At 33.9% G+C, this 22334-nt stretch overlaps 1 protein-coding gene across 1 annotated transcript in view; it reads right to left on the bottom strand.

Moving 5' to 3' along the window:
• The window catches only part of LOC118201665 (F-box only protein 9), a 71434-nt gene extending 54027 nt beyond the window's left edge, over positions 1-17407 (bottom strand). Inside the window, exons 1-2 of the mRNA XM_035373806.2 lie at positions 17251-17407; positions 6607-6885 (exon numbers count right to left, since the gene is read on the bottom strand). Coding sequence (XP_035229697.1) covers positions 6607-6885; positions 17251-17253 — 282 coding nt within the window. The 5' untranslated portion in view covers positions 17254-17407. The remainder of the gene's footprint in view (positions 1-6606; positions 6886-17250) is intronic.
• Between the last annotated feature and the right edge of the window lie 4927 nt (positions 17408-22334).

Here is a 22334-nt window from a genome sequence, read left to right as displayed (position 1 = left end):
TTTATACTATTAGTCCTACGCATATATCTATGACAAAAGATGCACTTTATCAAAGGAAAATGTCTGCTGCAATATTAAAACAGTAAGAATTCAAATGTTAATATAGTCACTTGTACTATAATAGGAATATATAACAATGCCTGTGTTTTACAATATCCATATAATAATAATAAAAGTGTAATTAGTGCACTTACAATTAACAAAAAAATAATATAATAGTATATAAGATAAAAACTTTTTCTCATTTCCATCAGGCTATTCCAAAAGATTTCTCTTACTGTAATTACTTCTCATTTTTTCTTACATACTGCTTAGTAATTTTTCAATTAATTTTGAACTCTAAAGAGATTACAGCAAAATATACTTTACTAGAATTCCAAGTTAAATGTATTACTCTTCAACTGTTTCATGCACTAGAAGTAAAAATTGGAAATAGCTTTTGTACAGGCATATTTTACAATGAAATTCTGAATTTTATTAAGCAAATATAACTAATAAACTACTTGTTATGTAAAGCTTCAGCACTGAAGTAATTTTTTAAAGCTTTAAAAAATCCTCAAATGATGAAAAGTTTATAACTATCATAAATTTCATAAAAAAGAATTCAAGAATAATAGATACTCTTCTGTTATTGGGACTGGATTCAGGAAAACGTAAGCTCATATGTATGTGTCTGTGCATATATGTGCGTGTGTATACATGCACATACATATGTACTCGATAACAGAAAGGTACCGAATAATATCTGTATATGCGAGTTGACCAGTCTCTGTCACATACAATATTATCTTTTCAAATAACTATGCTGTAAGAATTATGTTAATTTTATTAACAGTTAAATTTTGAGTTAAAGTTCCTTTCCTGTCAAATTCTTAACTTCAACTTACTACTTCTGGCCAGAACGTAGTTTAGGAATCACGTCTGAATACATAATGAGGAAGAGCGGTATTTAACCGCGAAGTTCTACTTGCTGAGTGAAAGAAAATCAGTTTCTGATTTGCGCGCGTCCACCTTGTTAGCAGTGGCGTAGCTAGGGTGGGGCAAGGGGGGACATCTGTCCCCGGGCGCAGCATTCAGGGGGCACCAAATTGATGTTACGAAATTTTAGAACGAAATGCTTTCCGTTCTTGGCACAGAGAAAGGGGCGCAAAATCTTCAGTTGTCCCCAGGCGCTGAAAATCCTAGCTACGCCTCTGCTTGTTAGCTACTCTCTCTCAAAGCTGTTATTATGCTTGGCCATATTCAGGCCCTTGATAGCTTCGCAGTCAATTAGTGTTAAGGGGCCAACTCGGTTAGAATCTTGATAGCTTAGGCTATATTTCTTTAGTTTAGATTAGTTTTAGTTTACTTCTTAGCCTCTTAAGTTCAAGCCCAAGTGTCGACTTTTATTGTACACTCCAAGATGGAGTTCTGTTAAATCTTATCTGAATAATAAAGGGTTATTTACTCTTTCATCTTGTTGTTTCTTGTTGTACGAACTCAAGCGATTATTCGCTTACATGTTTTTAAGATTCTTTAGGTTCGACAGCAACTTAGCCTTTACAAAGTGAGGAACTCTACATTTGGCACCCGAAAAGTTTTCAACAGATCATGTTGTTAAAATCCGGGAAATTTACCCTGACCCCTCCGACCTTTCATGTCCCTCAGTCGTCCATGAATCCAATGAAAGGATTCGAATTTATCTTGGAAACAATGCGGGCATCTATGATGCCAGCTATAACATTTAACGGCAAGGGCTCATTGATGACCTTCATGGAGCAATTGGATCTGCATTTTACCTTGCATCATGTAACCCAGCTGCAGAAAGTGACAATCACTAGTACCGCCTTAAAAGGTCAAGCCTTCAGCTGGTATAAGGGTATTGGAAAGTTATTGTTGGGGGACCCATGTTCGGAATCATACAGCTGGGAACATTTCAAGTCTGCATTATTAAAAGCATTTCCAGTTGTCAAAGACCGTGCGAAGCTAGAATCAAAGGTGTATAGTAAATACTCAAGATTTCCTCGAAGTCCGTAATCCGCAAACTTTAGAAGATCTATTTCAACTTGCAGTAAAGTTCCAAAGCCGAAGGAACTTGGAGAAAGCACATGCGAACCAGTTTGGCCAACTCTCAAGATTTACTCCTCAAAAGAAACCGCAAGTTCAGCACAATGCCTATTGGCAGACGGGAAAAAGTGAAAAGTTCAATAATAAGAGCATGGATAAATCTAAGGGTGGCGGATACAAAAATCAGCAGAAAGAGGCGGCGGGGAACCAGACTTTAAACGCAAACCGGTGATCGAGAAGGGGCAACGGTCACTGAGTGGGAAGAAAACCCCTCAGAAATCCATTTAAATACAGTGGTGGTACAAAATCTAGCCATGTCGGAGATACATATTCTTGTAAATAATTTACCAACCACTGTGCTCCTGGACACAGGGACTCAGTGTTCATTTCTATCAGAAGATTTTTTTCAAGAAGCATTTTCGTCGTTATAGACTGGTTAAAGCGATGGGACAAAAAGTAATTGCTGCCCAAGGCAAACAATGCTATGTTTGGGAAAAACTGCACTGAACGTACATATTAAAAATGAGGAGTCAAAAGTTAATTTTTTAGTCGTTAAAAATTTACTCACATTAGAGTTCAATTTTTTTACATGCATCCGGCGCGAATCTTAATTTCCAGAATTCTACGTTTCAGGTGCACATGGATCCCATGGAAGAAGATGAAGTTTCAATGCCAGAAATGGGCCTAGACCACCTAAAGCTTGAAGAAACGGAGAAGATTGAAAAGTTGGTAAGAAAATTTAATTCTCTGTTCAGTGACAAACCTGGATTCTGCCAAGTAGTTAACCATTCTATTGATAGAGGCAATTCCCCTCCAGTCTGGTTGAAGACCTATAGATATGATAGGGTAAAAGAACAAATTATCGAAAAAATATTGAAAAGATGCTAGAAAATAAAATTATTGTGCCAAGCACTAGTCCATACGCAAGTCCGGTGGTCCTCTGCAGAAAGAAGAATGGGCTACTGCCCGAGGACCCGAATGCGTATAGGTTTGCAGTTGATTTTCGTAAACTTAACAGTATAACAAAATATCCCATGTATCCCCTACCAATAATTGATGAAATCATCCAACAAATACGTTCAACTAAGTTCATGTAAAAACTGAAGATGTTGAAAAGACTGCATTCATTACTAAATCAGGCGTCTATGCCTTCTTAAGAATGCCGTTTGGTTTAAGCGGAACGCTGGCTACTTTTCAAAAGGCAATGGACATAGTCTTAAGGCCAGTTTTAGGCAAAAGTACAATTATTTATCTTGATGATATAATAGTTATCAGCGAAACAATCAACGAACATTTAAAAGATTTGAAGAAGTTTTTGCCTTACTTAAAAAGGCTGGTTTCAAAATAAATGCAAGAAAGTGCAAGTTCGTGGCCAAGGAATTACAATACCTTGGGTACCAGATTTCTAATGAGGGCATAGAGACTGATAATTCTAAAATACAAGAGATTAAAAGTTATCCTCCCCCAAATACAGCTCAGAAATTATCTTTGTTTTTGGGCTTATAGAATTATTATAGAATGTTTATAAAGGATTTTGCGAAAATAGTTGAGCCTCTTTTAGTGCTGAAAAGAAAGAAAACTAGATTTTCTTGGACAGCTGAGGCGAACACCGCTTTCGAACAACTAAAAAATGCTCTAATTAATGCCCCAGTCCTTAAATTTCCAGAAGGCGAACAAGGTCTAGAGATTGCAGCAGATGCAGCTGATTATGCAGTTGGAGCTGTACGATACTACATAGAACAGCAAAGTACGATACTACACAGAAGACCCCCACGGAGTTACTTTTAGGAAGAAAAATCCTAACGCCTTCGGATAAGCTGTTCTTTGTACATCAAAGGCAAGAAGAATTCAAGTTAAAAGACATACAGAGAATTATCGACGAAGCAATTAAAATCTCTGATGTAGCAAGACAAAAGTAAAAGATCTACTATGATAGAAATAGAAGGGAAATGGAATATAAAGTGGGACAGAAAGTACTCAAGTTGAAATACTCATCATCCGCATCCAAAAACAGAGTGGCGAAGTTCAAACCAAGGTTTTGTATAGCGTGGAGAGAATACGGGAAGCAACATTTTATTTAAAGGCCGAAAATGGACAACAACTGGTTGCAAATATCGATCAGATAAAGCTGTATTATAGCCATGCTGATTTTAAAATTTTAGAGGATTTATTACAGGATCCTGGAACGGAGGATAGAAGTACGCCAGTTCAAAAGCAAGCTGGAGTTCCCCAACACAAAGAAAACAGACTGATCAATCATCGACCAAGTGGGTCCAATCCGGTAAAGGTGCAAGTGCAAGAAAACGGAGGAGGGTAGTACTGACAGATCAACGAGCCAGAACCGAGGATTCTACAAAAACAGCAGTACCACAGGCTAAGAGAGTGAGGCCTGCTAAGAAGGTTCCAGTCAAACAGAAATTTCAACGACGGGCAGAATCTACGAGACGTAAACCATGGTTTCCAGAGACAACAACTACGAGCGAGGCCCAAGGAGGTCCAGAATAGAGGACGAAAAGCGAGAAAAGATCCGCGGAGACAGCCATGCCTGACCAAGAAGTTAGAAGGACCAAGCGAAAGTTGAAAGATCCTGAAGGACGAATGGCCCCACCTGAGCTGAAGAGGAAGCTCTAGTTTGAAAACCCACAGCCAGCCTGCAAGACTCCCAGATTCCTCCACAAGGGGCAGAAGAGGAAAAGCAATGACACGAACAGCAAGGAGCGTCAAACATCTAGAAAGAGGTTGGAGGTCATGAGGTGTTCCACATTTGAACAATTCTGCCACATCAGAATGGAGGAATACAGAAAAAGATAAGTGAATATTTCCTTGCTTATCTTATTTTAAAAACAGATTTCAATTTATATCATCTTGTTCTAAGTTGCTAAAGATGTTTAGAAAAGTTAAATCGCAGATAGCGAGAACTTAATTGTAAATAGCTTGTAATCATAGATTTTTATGTTCGCAATCTGGCGAGAAGCTACTAGCAGTATAAAAAAATTTTTTAAGAACTCGTAAGTTGCAAGAATTAAATTGTGAATATGTTTAGTCGAAAAGACTCTTTGAACACTGAAATCCGTAAACTTAAAGTTAAGATTTCGTGTAAAAAGTGGTAAATTGTAAATAAGCAATTATGACTCTTGATGTAAAGTGAATTTAAAAGTTATGTGTAAATATCTCAATGTTCATGTTAAAGTAGAAATGTTTAACCTTTGTGTTAAAGTGCCGTACATTTAAAATTTTACATGAGATAAATGTTGGCCTCCGTGTAAATGAATTTATGAAAGAATGGAATGCTTTAGACGAAATATATGTGCTTAATGTTAGGCTCTCCAGTTAACACTTTTAAAAGTAAATTTAAGCTTTCACTTAGTACATTAGGAAGTATTGGCGTGTAGGGAGTCTTGTAAGGTCTACAGTGTCAAGGTTAACCAAGTTAGATGTTGTGCAGCAGTAGTTTTGTTCGTGGTAACACAACATAAGTACCCTAAGTACATTTCACAACAATTGCTGGAGAGCATGGGGAAAACAAAAGTTTAAGTATGAATGAAAGTGTATGAGGGCTAAGTGAGGAAATAAAAGTGTAACTGTAGGAGTTATGAAAAATCTTTGTAAAATTCTTTACTGATGTTTTTTCCTTCCAGATATGGAAGGACCAAGATAGAAAAAGCAGCTAAAAAAAGTTTGGAGTAAAAGAAATTGATGTATGTGCAAAAACCTATGAAAATTTGTAAAATTCTTTTTAAAAATTTTCTAACTTTAGAACTGTTGTAAAGTTGGCCCTAAAAACAGACTTTAAAGTGAATTTAGTGAATGAAAGTGTTTAGTTAACGTAGAAAGTTTCTAGACTTTAAAATCTTAAACAAGGCCATTTTGAGACATTTTGTGAGTATTTAAAGTCTGGTCGGAAGCTATGTAAGGATTATGTTAATTTTATTAGCAGTTAAATTTTGAGTTAAAGTTCCTTTCCTGTCAACTTCTTAACTTCAACTTACTATTACTTCCATTCAGAACACAGTTTTAGAACCACGTCTGAATACACAATGAAGAAAAGTGGTATTTAACCGCGAAGTTCTACTTGCTGAGTGAAAGAGAATCAGAGTTTCTGATTCGCGCACATCCGCCTTGTTGGCTACTCTCTCTCAAAGCTGTTATTACGCTTGGCTGTACTCAGGCCCTTGATAGCTGAGAAGTGAATTAGCTTTAAGGGGCCAACTCAGTTAGAATCTTGATAGCTTCGGCTATATCCTTTTAGTTTAGATTCGTTTTAGCTTACTTTTTAGCCTCTTAAAAGTTCAAGCCCAAATGTCGATTTTTATCGTACACTTCAAGACAGAGTTCTGTTAAATCTTATTTGAATAATAAAGGGTTATTTAACCTTCCATCTTGTTGTTTCTTGTTGCTCGAACTCAAGCGATTATTCACTTATTAGTTCTTAAGATTCTTCGCGTTCAACAGCAATTTAGCCTTAACAAAGTGAGGAACTCTACAATGCAGTTCAGCATTTGTACACTTAAGATTTACATGTAGTTCTCTGACTCTGCTTTAACAACAAAAGTATTTTACCTTTTCTTCAATAGCTTCTGTGGAATCTCCAGTACTTAGAGTCATAGAAGCTACACTCTGAAATTTTTCCACTTTCTCCTTGCTCGGGGACAATTCTATCTCTCGCTTCCACTGACGGCGAAAATTTTCAAGTTCTGATTCAACATATTCAGAGCTTTTGGAAGAAGAAGATTCTTCATCTTGTGCATCACCAACATCTTCTGATCCACCTTCGTCCCCAGCAGGGTTTCCAACCCTGCCCATGGATGTAGATGATCGTGCATTGCAATTGTTGTTCTCCTGGAATAAATTTCAAAGTTAAGATAATTAATTATGACAATCATTTAAAAGCTAATTTATATATGAGTGAACTATCTTGAACTACTTAAATTTTAGAGAAAAGCTTACGCCTTGTATTATCGCGAAGTTGTTGTTTCATTAATGGTACCCTGAATAGTTGAATGCTAGGGAAACCCTATCATGACATAATCGGTTGCATGATTGTGGTAAATTCATAAGGGCTTGTGTGTGTTGGTTAGGAAGTATATTGCTAGACGGAAATGGCTGAATGTGGTAAGATTAATTTGAAGTTTCTGTACGATTTGGAAAGAAAGGGGAAAAGAGCATTACTTCACTGGTGTGTAAATGAAAGTTTATTTAGTAGCCATTATTATATGTCCTGTTCGTAGGAAGGAAATGCGCATGGTGGAACGTCGGACGATACACTGTGCTACACAGGATATTTTGACTCTTATTTTGTGAATTTGTGTGGCGATGCCAGTATACAGATTCTAGTTCAGATAATTTTAGGAAGTTTTTGGATGCTGTTAAGGAATTTTGTTTGACTGAAGACATCTTAATTCGTAAATAAGGTAAGTGGATATTTCCTTCATGTAGTGCAAAGATAAATTTCCTTTTTTATGTTATTTCATTGATTTAAAATGTTTATTGGGAATTTTTCTTTTTCTTTTTCTTTTTTTTTCCCTGCTCCTTTGACTTTTGAAGTGAATATAGTTCGATGTGTATATGGACAAAGTCAAGAAAATGCACAATGCCTAGTTTGCGCAATTCTCTGATGTTTTTTTTAAGTGAAAAATACGTCAATGTGCATATGGATAAAGTCAAGGCAGTGTGCAATGCCAAGTTTTTGTAATTCTCTGATTTTTTTTCGGGGGAAGGGGGGGACATGTTGTTGTGTACATGGATACTAATTTTGTGGAATTCTTTGTCTTGTTAGTTTGGCTTTGTGTAGCGGCGATACACAAACCAAAATAACAAGTCAAAGAATTGCACAAAGTCAGTATCCAAGTACCGCCAAAAATCGAAAAGGTGTACCCGTAAATATATTTTTGCCAAATTTTACAACATTCAACCTTAGACTAGCATTAATTTTACAGGAAAGATAAACCATTTTGAAAACCATTGCACAACATACAGCCACCTAAAATAGTTACTATAAAAAATAGAAAATATAACGACTTTAATGAGTCCAGCTTTAATTAATAATGATGAAGAACTGCATTTATTGCTTATAAATTGCCTAGTTTCTATATCAATAACAGGCACATTAAATTTGAAAGAAAAATCAAATTATATTTCGCCAAATGGCAACAAATTGGCATAAGAATTGGCACAGAAGATAAAATACTTTGTTTTGGACAATGGCAACATAGTTTTTTTTAAATTACAGTGTTTCCAAATTAAATTTGAAATTTGGCAACAAATTGGCATATGGAAGATAAAATACTTTGTTTCAGACAATGGCAACATAGTTTTTTTAAATTACCATGTTTCCTAATTAAATTTGAAATTTAATTAGGAAATTAATTTGGGGAGGAGAAGCTGTGGCGCGCAACGGATTGGAAGTTGATCTGTCAACACTATCCTTATTTTCAGGGCAGATGTTCTTATTTTATTTGGCTTATAATTCCTTACTAAATGTAGTATTTCATCTCGATGTACACCGTCTTTGATATGATTTAAATCAAATTCCTCCTCATTATAATTCGCTTCCGATAGTGAAGAAAGCGACACAGAGGTTATTGAAAATAAAAAAATTTCGATTGATAAATTAGTCGGTATTCTCGACACAGCAATTATAGGACTTGAACAGCGGAACTTTGTAACTGAACAAGAAATTAAATCTGTTCATAGAATTAAAGAGAAAGTATTAGCACATAAAACGAAACAACTTAAACAACTTACACTAAAAGAAATTTTTAATAAAGTAAACAAATAAATATTAAGCTCTTTTTTTTTTTTTTTTTTTTTTTTTTTTTTTGTAAATTTTGATATTCTTTAGATCATAATTGTTCTTTATTTCATAAATTACGGTTTCATATTTTTAATTTTATAATTTCTGCATGCCATCTTACCTGATTTAAACTGATGATCTATAATCTGGAAAAATCGATAATCCGGAATCGCCAAAGTCCCTACGAGTCCAGATTAACGACTTTTGACTGTATAAGTATTCATAACTTGGTGGCTCTAGGTGACGTCATTTTTCCACAATGCAAAGAACATATATACATATAGAATTTCATTCAGATTTCATTTCAGATTGAGATGAGAATGCATACATCACCAAATCATCACAGACATTTCAAAAACAGGTAGCAGAAAAACTCTTTTCCTAGGAAAATGGTTCAGCCTAACAGTACACTAAATATTATCAATATTACCAACTTTACAATAGCAATAAGTTCAAAATTCTAAAATATTTACCTTAGATAATAATTATTTTCTCAAGCATTCTGAAAATAGTGTGATCTCATGTTATCATTTTGAACCAAGTTTTAACAATTAAGATACAATAACATGCCAAACAAGTATTAATTTAGAAATCAAATAGCAAAAATCAGCGTTATATTTTCAAATTTTCACAGGACTAGTTTCGACGGTTTTACCAAACCATCATCCTTGCTGCCAAAGTGCAAATGAACAAGATAAGATATAAATGGCTACTGGCACCATCTGTTGATGAAACGAGAACTAAAACATAATTTCCTTAAAAGCTGAAGAAGGTAAATCTGGATTGGAATTATTGTCATTAACTAGAACAGAAAGATTTTTTTGAATGTGAATTTCCATGTGAAATGAATAGAAAATCTAATTCACTAATGGCTTTTGGGATAGGAGCCAAAATCTTTGGAATCGAAGGTTTTGAGGTTTGTGAGTAGAATTCCCTCTTGTTCTTCTGATAAATTAACACTAGAAATATTAACTATTGGCTTAATATTTCAATGGGAAGATTTTAAAAGAAGTTTTTTTAATTTAAATGCAAGGGTGTTTTATGGCAGTTAACTATATTCTCAGTTCTAGACTAAGACTTTTGTACAACGGCAGTGAATTTTGGATATGAACTAGCGAGTTCCAGATGAAGCTTATATAGCTCATGTTCAATTTTGGATAACGGTTGATGTGTATCTCTTATGATGGACTGAAGCAAGGCAAGTTTGCAGTTTAACAGAATTCTTGAAACGCAACTGGAAGACTTTTGATTACATTTGATTTGAATGAAATTGGGAATCAATTCTTTCCATTTACACTTTTTACTGAAATGCAGTAAAAACTCCAGGTGATTCAGAAATTGCTGTCATTTCAGGCGTAATTGAGTGAAACGATTAATAGATGAAGGCATGATAAAGAATGCAGAAAATCAAACTAAATTAAGTAACCAATAATAAAGCACAAAACAGTAGTAAAATTTCACACGCACATAAAAAATTAATTATGTGTCACCAACTTGCAACACCCCAAGAAGCAATTAATGCATTCAAAACGCATGTTTTGGAGTTAGCTCAAACGGAGTGGAAAATGTACTTCGAAAATTGGTTCAAACACATGCAAAGGTGTACTGATTTTCATAGAGAACATTCTGAAAAACAATAAAATCAATTTTTATCATAAACATTTGTTTTTTCATTATTAGGCCAGAAATATAAATAGCAACCCTCATAATTCTGCATAGAGGATGCATTCTATTCACTGCATGTGTACATAAGAATATTATTCTATTCTAGTGTTTTGAGAAAAGTGGGATATTATTTGAAATAAGAATGCACTTTCGGGGATTCAGTCTGCCTTTTATTTAGCTGTTAAGTACTCAGTTTTAGTTTATGAATATAAAAAACTACTTTTATTCAATTTTTAGTATTTATCAACATTTTCTATACTTTTTCTTCTTTCATTTATAACATACATTAAAAAATATCTAAACGAATTGAATGATTGAAGAATTAGGTTTGGAGGCAACTTCCCCATGATAAGTCCGTCTCCTACCTGCTCAACAATCATTCACTTATGCAATTTTCTAAATAATTTTTTAGGATTTTATATTTAATCATAAATTTGATACTTGCACTTGATTTACATATGCTCTCAGAATTTAAATAATATTGTAGATTAGTTCACAACAACATTAATCATTTATTTGTTTGCATTAAATTTAATTTAAATTAACTTTTAATTTGCTTTTTACAAATAGAGAATGTTTGTTAAATTTAAATAAATACAGTGGTGGCCAAAATTGTGGACACTTTTGGAAATTTTTATGTTTTTGAATTTTGTATGCTTATAGAAAACATGTTGTTTCACAAAATGCAAACTTGTATATATCATTTTAAAAAGAATTTATTACTGAATTCAATACAAAACACAAAATTCAATTATTTGCAATACAAAAAAAGTTAAACGATAATAGTTATCGATATATATTAGATAGTGATGATTGCAGCGAGTTATCAGTACTTACTAGGGTACCCTTTATTTTTTATTACAGCTTCACATCGACATTTTATTGAGCTGACAAGAGTTTTCAAGCTCTTCTTTTGTTATTACATGATGCCAGGAAACAATTATAGCCTCAATTAGTTCCCTTTTATTTGACGGGTGCCTCATTCGGACAAGAGTTTTCAAACGGTGCCACAAATTTTCGATAGGATTCAGGTCAGGACTGTTTCCTGGCCATGACAACAATTTAATGCACTTTGTACGAAACCACTCTTTCGATATTTTGGCCGTGTGGCAAGGAGCAGAATCCTGCTGAAAAATAAACGAAACATTGTTGGGAAAGAGATCTCGGGTAGAGTAGACTTTAAGATACCCCTTGTATTATGGCGAAGTTGTTGTTTCATTTATCGCCAAGTTGTCGTTTCATTTATGGTAGCCTGAGTAGTTGAATGTTATGGAAACCCTATTGTGACGTAATCGGCTGCATGATTCTGGGAAATTTTGAATCATGGGATGTTTTTGTAAGCGTTTTTGTGGTGTGTGTTGGTTTGATTCTTTAGACGGTAGAATGGCCGAATGTAGTAAGATTAATTTGAAGTTTCTGTACGATTTGAAGCGAAAGGGGAAAAGAGATTTAATTGACTGGTGTGTAAATGAAGATTTACTTAGTAGCCATTATAAGTGTCCTGTATGTAGGACGGATATGCGTCTAGTCGAACATAAAAACCATTTAGATGGTTTGAATGGGTTTGTAGGAAGAAAGGTCCAGATGGTCACTATGTGAAGCGTTCGATTAGAAAGAGTACCTGGTTTGAAAAAAGCCATTTGAGTATTACTGATATTTTGATTTTTACGTGGCTCTCGGTGTATGAAGCGAACTCAAAAATCGTGGTAGGTGAATATTTGCTTTTGGTAGGGCTTAAATGTATAACATGTTTTTCCTTTTTTATGTTATTTTATTGTTTGGTTTAAAATGTATTTTATTGAGATTATGTATTTTTTGTTTGCCTATATTGTAGAATTTGGTGCTCCTTTAACTTTTTAAGTGAAAATATATCGATGTGTACATGGACAAAGTAAAGGGAGTGTGTAATGCAAGTTTGTGCAATTCTGGGATTTTTTTTTTTTTAAGCGAAAATAGGTCGATGTGTACATGGATAAAGTTGAAAGAGTGCGCAATGCCATTTTTATGCAATTCGAGGATTTTTTTTTAAGTGAAAATACGTCAATGTGTACATGGACACCGAGTTTGTGCAACTCTTTTTCTTGTTATTTTGGCGCAAAAATCACCGCTTCACAAGCCAAAATAATGAGTCAAAGAAATGCACAAAATCGGTATCCATGTACCGCCAAAAATCGCCAAGGGGTACCCTAAACTATACTTTTACCAAGATCTCTGATAGAAGTTTTGGTTCTAGAATAGTGTCAATGTATTTTCTGGCATTCAGTGTCCCATCGATGACATGAAGGCGACCAATACCATCTGCTGACATGCATGACCAAATCATAACACTAACTGGGTTCTTCACAGTTGCTTAAATGCAGTCAGGATGTAGCTCTTCTTCTATTCTATGTCTTACATATTTTCGCCCATCACTACTGAATAACGATATCTTAGTTTCATCACTCCATATAACTTGTGACCACTGATCATCTGTCCAATTAATGTGTTCCTTTGCCCACTGTAGTCTTTTTTTTTTTTCGTTGCTGAAAATTAAGATAAGGCTTTTTTCGTGGAATTCTACCTCTCAGTCCAACATCTGTTAATTTTCTCCTGTTTGTTCTTGAACTGACAGAAACACCAGCATCATTCAGATCACTTGTGATGGCCGCTGATGACATTTTTCTATCTTGGAGACATAGTCTTTTTATTCTTCTGTCTTTTCGGCCTTTTCCTTCTTTGTTTTTTTATTGAATTTGTCTCCTGATATCGTAAACAAAACTTTCGGACTCCAGATGTAGTCACTGAACCACCTACCTGTCTTGCAATTTCAACATAAGAAAGACCATTTTCTCGTAACACAATAATATTACATCTCTTTCTAGTCCAATCTACTCTTTTATTTGATGTCATTGCTTCTTGACTAAATATTAAAAATTTTTACAAAAGTTTCTACTTGTAATTGCAGAGTATAAGAAACAGGTCCTCCTTCTACAGAACAAAGCAAAATAATGAATTGTTTCAAGTGTAAACATGATGTCAGCTTCTACTGGCAGTTACTAACATTTGATTGGTTCTCAGAACAAGAACAGTGACTGGCCAGGAAAGCTAGACATTACAAACCACTTCATAACTGTGTTTTTTATTTATATTAAAGTACATATAACTTTTTTTGTATTGCAAATAATTGAATTTTGTGTTTTGTATTGAATTCAGTAATAAATTCTCTTTAAAATGATACATACAAGTTTGCATTTTGTGAAACAACAGTTTTTATAAGCATACAAGTTTGCATTTTTTGCAAGTTTGAACTTGGAAGTTTGCAAGTTCAAAAACATAAAAATTTCCAAAAATGTCCACAATTTTGGCCACTACTGTATATATGTATTTTGAGTTTTGGAAAGAGATAGTGAATGATCACCCAGTAATGGTGAATGAGATGCACAGAGCAAAAATTATTGAAATCGTTAGTCAATAGGATCTATCAAAAGATATATTGGAATACAGTAAGACATCACTTGGTTGTTGTATGAAGTTCATGAGATGGCAGAACATTGTAACTAAAAGTACAAAAACCCTTCAAAGGTAATTAAAAAGCAATGGTTAAAACTTTTCCACCTGAAATAAAAAAAAATAATTACATCAAATTTGGTTAGCCAATCCTTCTTCGTTAATACATTAGACTTAAGTTCGTTATACGATTTGAAAAAATTACTTCTATCTGAAATAGTGTTCTATTTACTTTGGATAGGATGAAATGTTATGTTCTTTCACAAATTCTAGCTCCAAACTAAACGAAGACCCTTATGAATCAATTCACTGAATTATCTGCAAAATTATCTCAACATTTTTTTAGGAAATAAAGCTTCCATTACATGAGCAGATTTAAAGGAGAATTTTATTTAGCATTAATACCAGCAGACAGAAATGAATCATCAAGGAATTAATAATTATTCTAGGAAGAAAATCTTTATATCATCTGATAAAAAAACAGCACAACTTTATATATACATTTTAGGGAAAAGTGCAGAATCACCCACTGCTTGGCGCCTTTTTAAGTATTGCACATACTCGGCATCCATGAACACATCGACCTATTTTCTCTTAGGAAAAACGAGTAAAGTGCAGAATCGCTCACTTACTTGTTAGTTGATCTTTACAATATGGTAACTGGTAGTTTGGCGACATTTTGGAGGCGATAAAGGTTACTACCTGGGACTTTGGTAATAATGTGAGCAGTACTCAGTTCCGATTACGCATTATTTTGCGTGAGGGAAATGAGAGATCGTGGGATATGTCATGTGATATTAATGGACGAATTACGGTTCTTTAATCGGAAAAGGGGGGAAATCGGGAAAAAATGTGGAAATTTTGTATTTAGCTTTATTCTGTGTTGTGTGAAACAGTGTTGGTTAATTTTTGGATCCCATGGCCCTAACTAAAGTGAATTCGAAATGGGTATTTAGACATTGTGATAAAGAGAAGTTTGCTTTTTATTTAGCGGAGGAAGTATGGAGGAAAAATTCGCAGAAAAAATCTTTCAATAATTTTATTGAATGAATTAGAAAAGTATATCCGCCACGTAATCAAGATTCTGAAGAAGATTAGGTAAGTTAGTATTTTTAATTATTTGAGGATATTATTTTTATGCATTGTTCTAAATGTAAGGTGGAAAGGAATTTGGTATTATTGGGAAAATTGTTATTAACAATGATTTAGTTAATTAGGATTGTAAGGTAATTTTTATTAATTTAATGTATGTGCTCATTTATATTTTAAGTAGTGTTTTTGAATTTAATTATATTTTAATGAAATGTTAATTAGTTATTTTGTGAATTTTATGTTTGTAGGAATTTGGTATACGTTTTAATTGAAGTAAACATGCATGGAAATAATTTAAATATCTGACACTAAGTATTTGTAATGGTTGCGGTATGAATTCATTGGTGACATTTATAATATAATAGATGATTTAGAGGTAAAAGTTTTTGGATATTTTATTTATTTTATATGTGGAAATGTTCATATTTGGAAAGGGTAAATACTTTTTCGCGATCAGGTAATTTCATATATGTTCTTTTTACCGGGTTTAAAGATTGACAAAATTATCATGTATTTTCGTGAAATTTTTCTAATTTATGAGAAAAAAGCAGTGTACATGGATATAGTGAAGAGTGTGCGCAATGCCATTTTTGTGCAATTCTGGGATTTTTTTTTAAGTAAAAATAAGTCGACATGTACATGGTTTAGTGATATTTTAATTAAATGATAGTTATTTTGTGAATTTTATGTTTGTAGGAATTTGTTATACGTTTAAGTTGAAGTAAACGTGCATGGAAATAATTTAAATATTTGATACTAAGTATTTGTAATGTTTGCGGTATGAATTCGTTGGTGACGTGTATAATGTAATAGATGATTTAGAGGTAAAAGTTTTTGGATATTTTATTTATTTTATATGTGGAAATGTTCATATTTGTAAAGGGTAAATACTTTTTCGCGATCAGGTAATTTCATATATGTTCTTTTTACCGGGTTTAAAGATTGAGAAAATTGTCATGTATTTTCGTGAAATTTTTCTAATTCATGAGAAAAAAGCAGTGTACATGGATATAGTGAAGAGTGTGCGCAATGCCATTTTTGTGCAATTCTGGGATGTTTTTTTAAGTAAAAATAAGTCGGCGTGTACATGGTTTATGTGCATGTGTTATTTTGAAAACGCGTAAGGAGTATGGTATTGTGCACTTTTTCCCAATTTTGCAGTGAATATTTGTCATGATTAAGCAGTTTTGTTTGATAAAATTTCTAGCATTTGGAAGAAGTGTTCAGTAGATAAAAAGAAAAGAAACATGTCTTTACTTCGTGAAGACAAAATGGTGGCGGGGAAAAAAAATAGAGAGTTGCTGTAGGAGAGTTGGTTGCCAAATTTTCGCCAAAAAATCGCCAAGTTACCATAATGTAAAGATCAACCTACTTGTTTGTTAGTTACTTAGAGTTAGAAGAATTGGATTTTTGTCAATTTTCTTTGACTTTTTAAGTAAAAATATGTCGATGTGTACATGGATAAAGTCAAGGGAGTGCACAATGCCATTTTTGTGCAATTCTGGGATTTTTTTTAAGTGAAAATAGGTCGATGCGTACATGGATACCGAGTATGTGCAATTCTTAAAAACGTGCCAAGCAGTGGGCGATTCTGCACTTTCCCCCAAAAAAATAATCCCAGAATTGCACAAAAATGGCATTGTGCACTCCCTTTATCCATGTACACATCGACCCATTTTCACTTAAAAAGTTAAAAGAAAATTGACAAAAATCGAATTCTTCTTACTCTTGTAAAAAGCAACAAACAAATAAGTGGACGATTCTGCACTTTACCCACATTTTAAACTTCTGGAAAAACACCAACAGTATATCCGTATACAAAAGTTTAAAAAAAAAAAAAAAAGCGGTATTATACTAGTATATAGTAGGTATCCTTCAATTTATTTTATTCGACACGACACTTCCATCCATATTTATCTACATAAAACGGAATAGCGTCCAATTCAAATATAACAATCTGTAACGACATAAAATAAAATATTGTCATTATGAATGAAAAAGATAAATGAAATGACGAAAGCGAAGATATATATATCAGAAAGGAATCATATTTCCAGTTTCGATTTTAGCAAAACAACACCCTCCCCACATGTTAAAAATATATTACGTCATGGAAAATCAGAACTAAATGTCATTCATAAACGAACTTTATACAAAAGTTACTTTACCATTTCTGAATGTTTAATAAACTTCAATCTATTAATTCCCGGTCTGAATTAAAACGAATTACACATCCAACATAACGTCGAGCACTTAACACTGCCGCCATTTTATCAGATATTTAGTTTCTATTCGGTTTTGCTATTACGCAATGCATCTTCATATAAACAACAACGATTCTCGACCTAAGACAGGTTTACCCGTCACGTGACAGGAAGTGTACTTTTCCAATGGTGCCTTTCGAAACCGAATAACGTTACTGGAATAAATTTTAAAGCCAAGCTTTTGTTGCAGACTTCTTTGTTCCTAATTTAATATAATTTGTTTTGGTTTCTTCGGCGATCGAATAATTGTTATAAAATAACCAATAATTAATATGAAGGTGCTGATAACTGCTGATTCAATTATTACCAGTATTACCAATACGTATGTTTATAACACCAGTACTATTTGCCATCCCAGACATAAGACAGATTTCGTCGTTTGGAATACGATTCATCCTTTTAAATGTAGGGACGAGTAATATGCATTCTTATGTGGATGACAGTCTTAAAATATAAGTATGTAATAGGGATAATAAGTAGAATAAATCCATATGCGTGAGTAATTATCTCTAAAACGTTGGGATGTTTACGGCTCTAAACTTTCATTACCAATTAACATGAGACAGTATTAATGCCCTAAACATTTTTTAACAAAAAATGACTATAATAATTACTTTTAAATTCACTCCTCTCCAGTAGAAGCGCAGAAATTGATTAATTAAATATTTCCATTTTCTTTACCTAATAAGTGTATGAATTAAAAATAATATTTTATGGATTATGCATAAAATATAACTGCCCATAGTGCATTTTAAACCAAACGAGATTTCTAATAAATTATCCAGCTATGACCCTGAAGTCAACGGTATACAAGCATAGCAAATTTTGTGTAAATATTGGGAGCCTTTCTTTAAAGTTGCTCTGTATTTTTAAAGTACCAACTATTTTTTAGTTCGTTTAACTTTTTTATTTTATTTATTTGTTTGTTTGCGTTCTACGTCAGGATCCATATCAAATCCAAAACAAACAATACTCGCTTAAGCGGGAAAAATTCAGATGTTCAGCGTCGTAACTCGCGAACTGGTTGTTTGGCGCCAAAATATTACAGTGACACCTCGCGGCGGAAAAGGAAAATAATGTACGAATACGCCGCAGTGAAAACGCTTGTACGGATGCCGTAGGTAAGGCTCCTCTAAACATATATGTAGAAGCCTTAAGGCGTAGGTGTGTCTTCAATTGACGCAACGCATTCGTACGCAGTAGTGGAAACGGGCCTTTAGGGCTCAGGTGCGCTCCGGTTAGAATTAGAATATATCCTAAAAACTAAGATGTACTGGAGCCGGCCTCCGGTGGGCTCCGGCGCAATTTAAGCTCTGACTTACCCCAATTTATGTTGATTTATGGCAACATAGTTTCCTTTCCCTTTTTTACATTGTGCACAAGAAGAAAAAGTCACTTCGTTTCTACAAGTGCCTAAACCACATTTGATGCATGATCACTTTCAACAAATATGCCAAATTTCAAAACGCGCCAACACATATAAATTCAAGTATGTCTTCGGAGATTTTGAATAAAAGTAATTTTTTGCAGGTATATTTAAAAATACATCAACTTTAAGTTGATGGTAAAAATTGTATAGGTTATAATTCAAAATTTTTTTCGAAAAATTTTTATTATTTAAAAATACAAATTTTAAAAATGAATCATATAAAATGGGCGAATTTTATTTGGAATGAACCTAAATTTCGAAATGTGTCATAAATCAAATAAGAATATAAGCGAAAGAATCAAATAAGTTTAATAAAACAGAAATTAATAAATATATACCAAATTCAATTAACACTGAGCAGCTAAAATTTTGAGAGCTACTTTTTCGTGTGATTTTTCACAAAACTTGGCAGTTTAGCATAACTTGAGTCGTGGATTCATAATGTGGAAAAAAACTGACATGTTATTTCAGAAAAAGTCCGATTTTGTGTCAAAATATCTATATTAGAACAATACTATATATAAATCTAATTCACATCCTATGTCGCGCTTTCGAGACATGAAAAAAGCAAATTGAATTTCGTCAATCGGCCCAGTAGAACGGGAGATATAGAAAATGTCCCCCCTTTTTTTGCGCAGTTTACATATCTGTAGTTACAAAGAGTTATCTTGTTGCTGTATTCGAGATGTTGAGTCTATGACGTCGAAGAGGATAATAATGAAGTTTTGAAAAATTAGATAAAAATTTAAAAAATTAAAATGGCTTAATAAAAAAAAACAAAAAGAAACCACTGTTTGATCTTGATACACAGCTTTTATTTTGTTGTGACTACCTCCATTGCAAACGCTCAAGAGGAATGAAAAAAGAGGGCTGAAAGACAGAGAGAGAAAGAAGAAAATTACATTTGATTGGAGCCTTTTGACAAATTAAAATAAGCTTTAAATATTTTTTAATTTGGCTTAATTTAACTTTTGGTGGTTTGAACCTACGATAATCGGATATATGTTGCTTAAACGATTCTTGTTTTTGTTAGAAAAGACATATCTTATTATTTGTGAACTATGAATAAGTTATCAGAGAAGACAGCGTATTTCTTCGATCATTTTTAATGTAGGACTATGTTCCTTAAATGACGATCACAGGGACAAAAAAAATTAAAGGAGCAAAACATGTCTTAGTAGAACGCTCATATCGCAATTACTCCAAAAACTTTAGTTTTCGTTTATGGCTTATTAGGATAGTTAAAAAAGACCTTACAAAACAGACAAAAAAAAATTTTTTTTTTAATTGGATTTATGCTTTAGCCATAATAAAGTTTCAGATTTAGGCAAAAATACACAATACATTGATTACGTCACAAGTGCGCGCGCTCGAGTTAGCTTATAACACCGTTCAGTTCTATGTTGGAGTCGATGGCCAGCGGTTGTGGGAGCGAAGAAGAAAAAATAAATGATGTTTTATAGCATCGCCATTTATTTGGAAAGAACGTCCGGCTAGCTTTAGAAGGCTCGGAGTTCGAATCCAGGCGAAGGCATCGTTGATTCTTTATATTCACAGCTTCGAAAAATTCTATAAAAAAGGACTATATAAAAGTGACTCCCAAACTAAAAACGTGGCGGACCCCCAAGAACGTTCTTCACCCCCAAGAATTGGCGAATGGATCCCCGCTTCCCTAGTCGCCCTTTAAATGGGGAAGAATGTAAGGTATCTTCTCCAACTTCGCCGCGTGCCTTCGGAGCGTAATTGGAAAAATGTCTAGCTAGCAATTGGGATGCCCGGAGCTCAAATCTCAGAGGGCCGATGCTATTCGCACCAGTGGTGCGATTAGCCGCTTAAGCTATTCGCACCTTTTCATCCGAGAAAAGATAATAAAAATTAGACAGAGGATTTCAGTGTAGAAAATTTAGACATGAAATGACTTAAAAGCGATTAAATCAACTATTAAATAAATCATATAATACTGGTTATTGACAATTCTGTATACCTGCTTATTTTTTTATGGAAGTACTTGGCATTTTCAGGACACAAAAAGTACTTCAAAGAACTTTGAAATATTAGCACAAACACATTAATCAATTAAATTGAAATAAATAATGAGATGTAATTTAAAAGACAGAAATAATTTAATGTAAGAGATTTAGATTTAAAAATTTGCACACACAAATGATTTATCAGATTTTGTAAGGTTTTATTTCATAAATAACTTTGATTTTGAAATATGGCATTTGAACCTATAAACCTGTGTGGATACTGAAAAAGTGATGAATATATGAGAATATTATCATTTTCAGTAAGTTTTCTTATTGAATAATAAATTCTGACAGTCCTATGCTATAAGAATAGGGTCTAAGTTTGTATAAAAATTCCTCTTTTAAATAAAAGAATTTAAGTAATTTCTTTTTGTCAATACACTAAAGATTTTTTAACTAATTACTCGCCCTCGCTTGCAATTAGAACCATCATTAAATCCATATTTTATCTAATCATTTCCTTAACATTATCATGTATATAGATTGACCTCGTCTTTGTAACTGATAATTATTTCTTGCAAATTATTGTCTTGCTGGTGAACTATTAACAACATTCGGTCTCACTACCATCTGCCTACGGAAATTGGCGTAAAATGCTGGTACCTGGGCTGATTGTGCGCATGCGCGGACGTAGGTGGTGTGAATAGCCTGTTAGCTATCCGCACCGTCGGTGCGATTAGCCACTGCGAATCTCAGGGAGGGCATTGCGCATTTTTCACTTCTTGCTCTGAAATACGAGGCGTATTCGGAAACTAAGTACCGTTTTGAAAAAAAAAAATAAAAATAGTAAAACAATTTTTTCGAATCCAATTTTATTTTTACATGAAAATACATGTCTTAAACTATTTTTCAACATAGTTTCCGCCAATGATCAAACACTTGTCATAGCGGGTGACCAGTTTTTGTATACCATCGTCAAAGAAACTTCCCGCCAGTTTCGATAACCACGACTCCACAGCATTTTTCGTGTCATCGTCAGATCCAAAGCGCTTGCCACCAAGCTCGCGCTTCATGTGCAGGAACAAGTGATAGTCGGACGGCGCCAAGTCCGGGCTGTACGGCGGGTGATCGAACTGCTCCCAATGAAACTGTCGAATTAACGATTGAGTGAAACCAGCAGTATGGGGGCTGAGCATTGTCATGGAGCAACACAATTCCTTTACTGAGCATTCCTCTTCGTTTGTTTTGAATGGCACGCCTTAATTTTGTTAAAGTCTCACAATATCTCCACTTTTCAGTAATCTCTAGGATCATAGTAGCTGCGTTTATAAAGACTGGTGAAGAAAGAAATTTTTTAGCTGCAGTCATAAATCATTTTAAATAGCATCTAGAGTATCTATCTGCCGCCGCCCAGCCAATATAGTGATTATTGACATAAATCACTGAGTTGTTTCCCGACCCATGTATATTTCCTATGTCCGTGACGAACTGATTACCAACCCAAAAGATGTGAACCAGTCTCTGCCTGACCACGGCCCCGATACCAGGCCGGCAGATCAGGTGACGTTTATTAAATCTAGTAAAGAATC

The sequence above is a fragment of the Stegodyphus dumicola genome, chromosome 1 (assembly GCF_044657685.1).
Source record: "Stegodyphus dumicola isolate Sdum_Otavi_A_Nest chromosome 1, ASM4465768v1".
Lineage (NCBI taxonomy): Eukaryota > Metazoa > Arthropoda > Arachnida > Araneae > Eresidae > Stegodyphus > Stegodyphus dumicola.
Note: the sequence above shows the minus strand (reverse complement) of the source record. Positions and strands in the feature narration are given on the sequence as shown.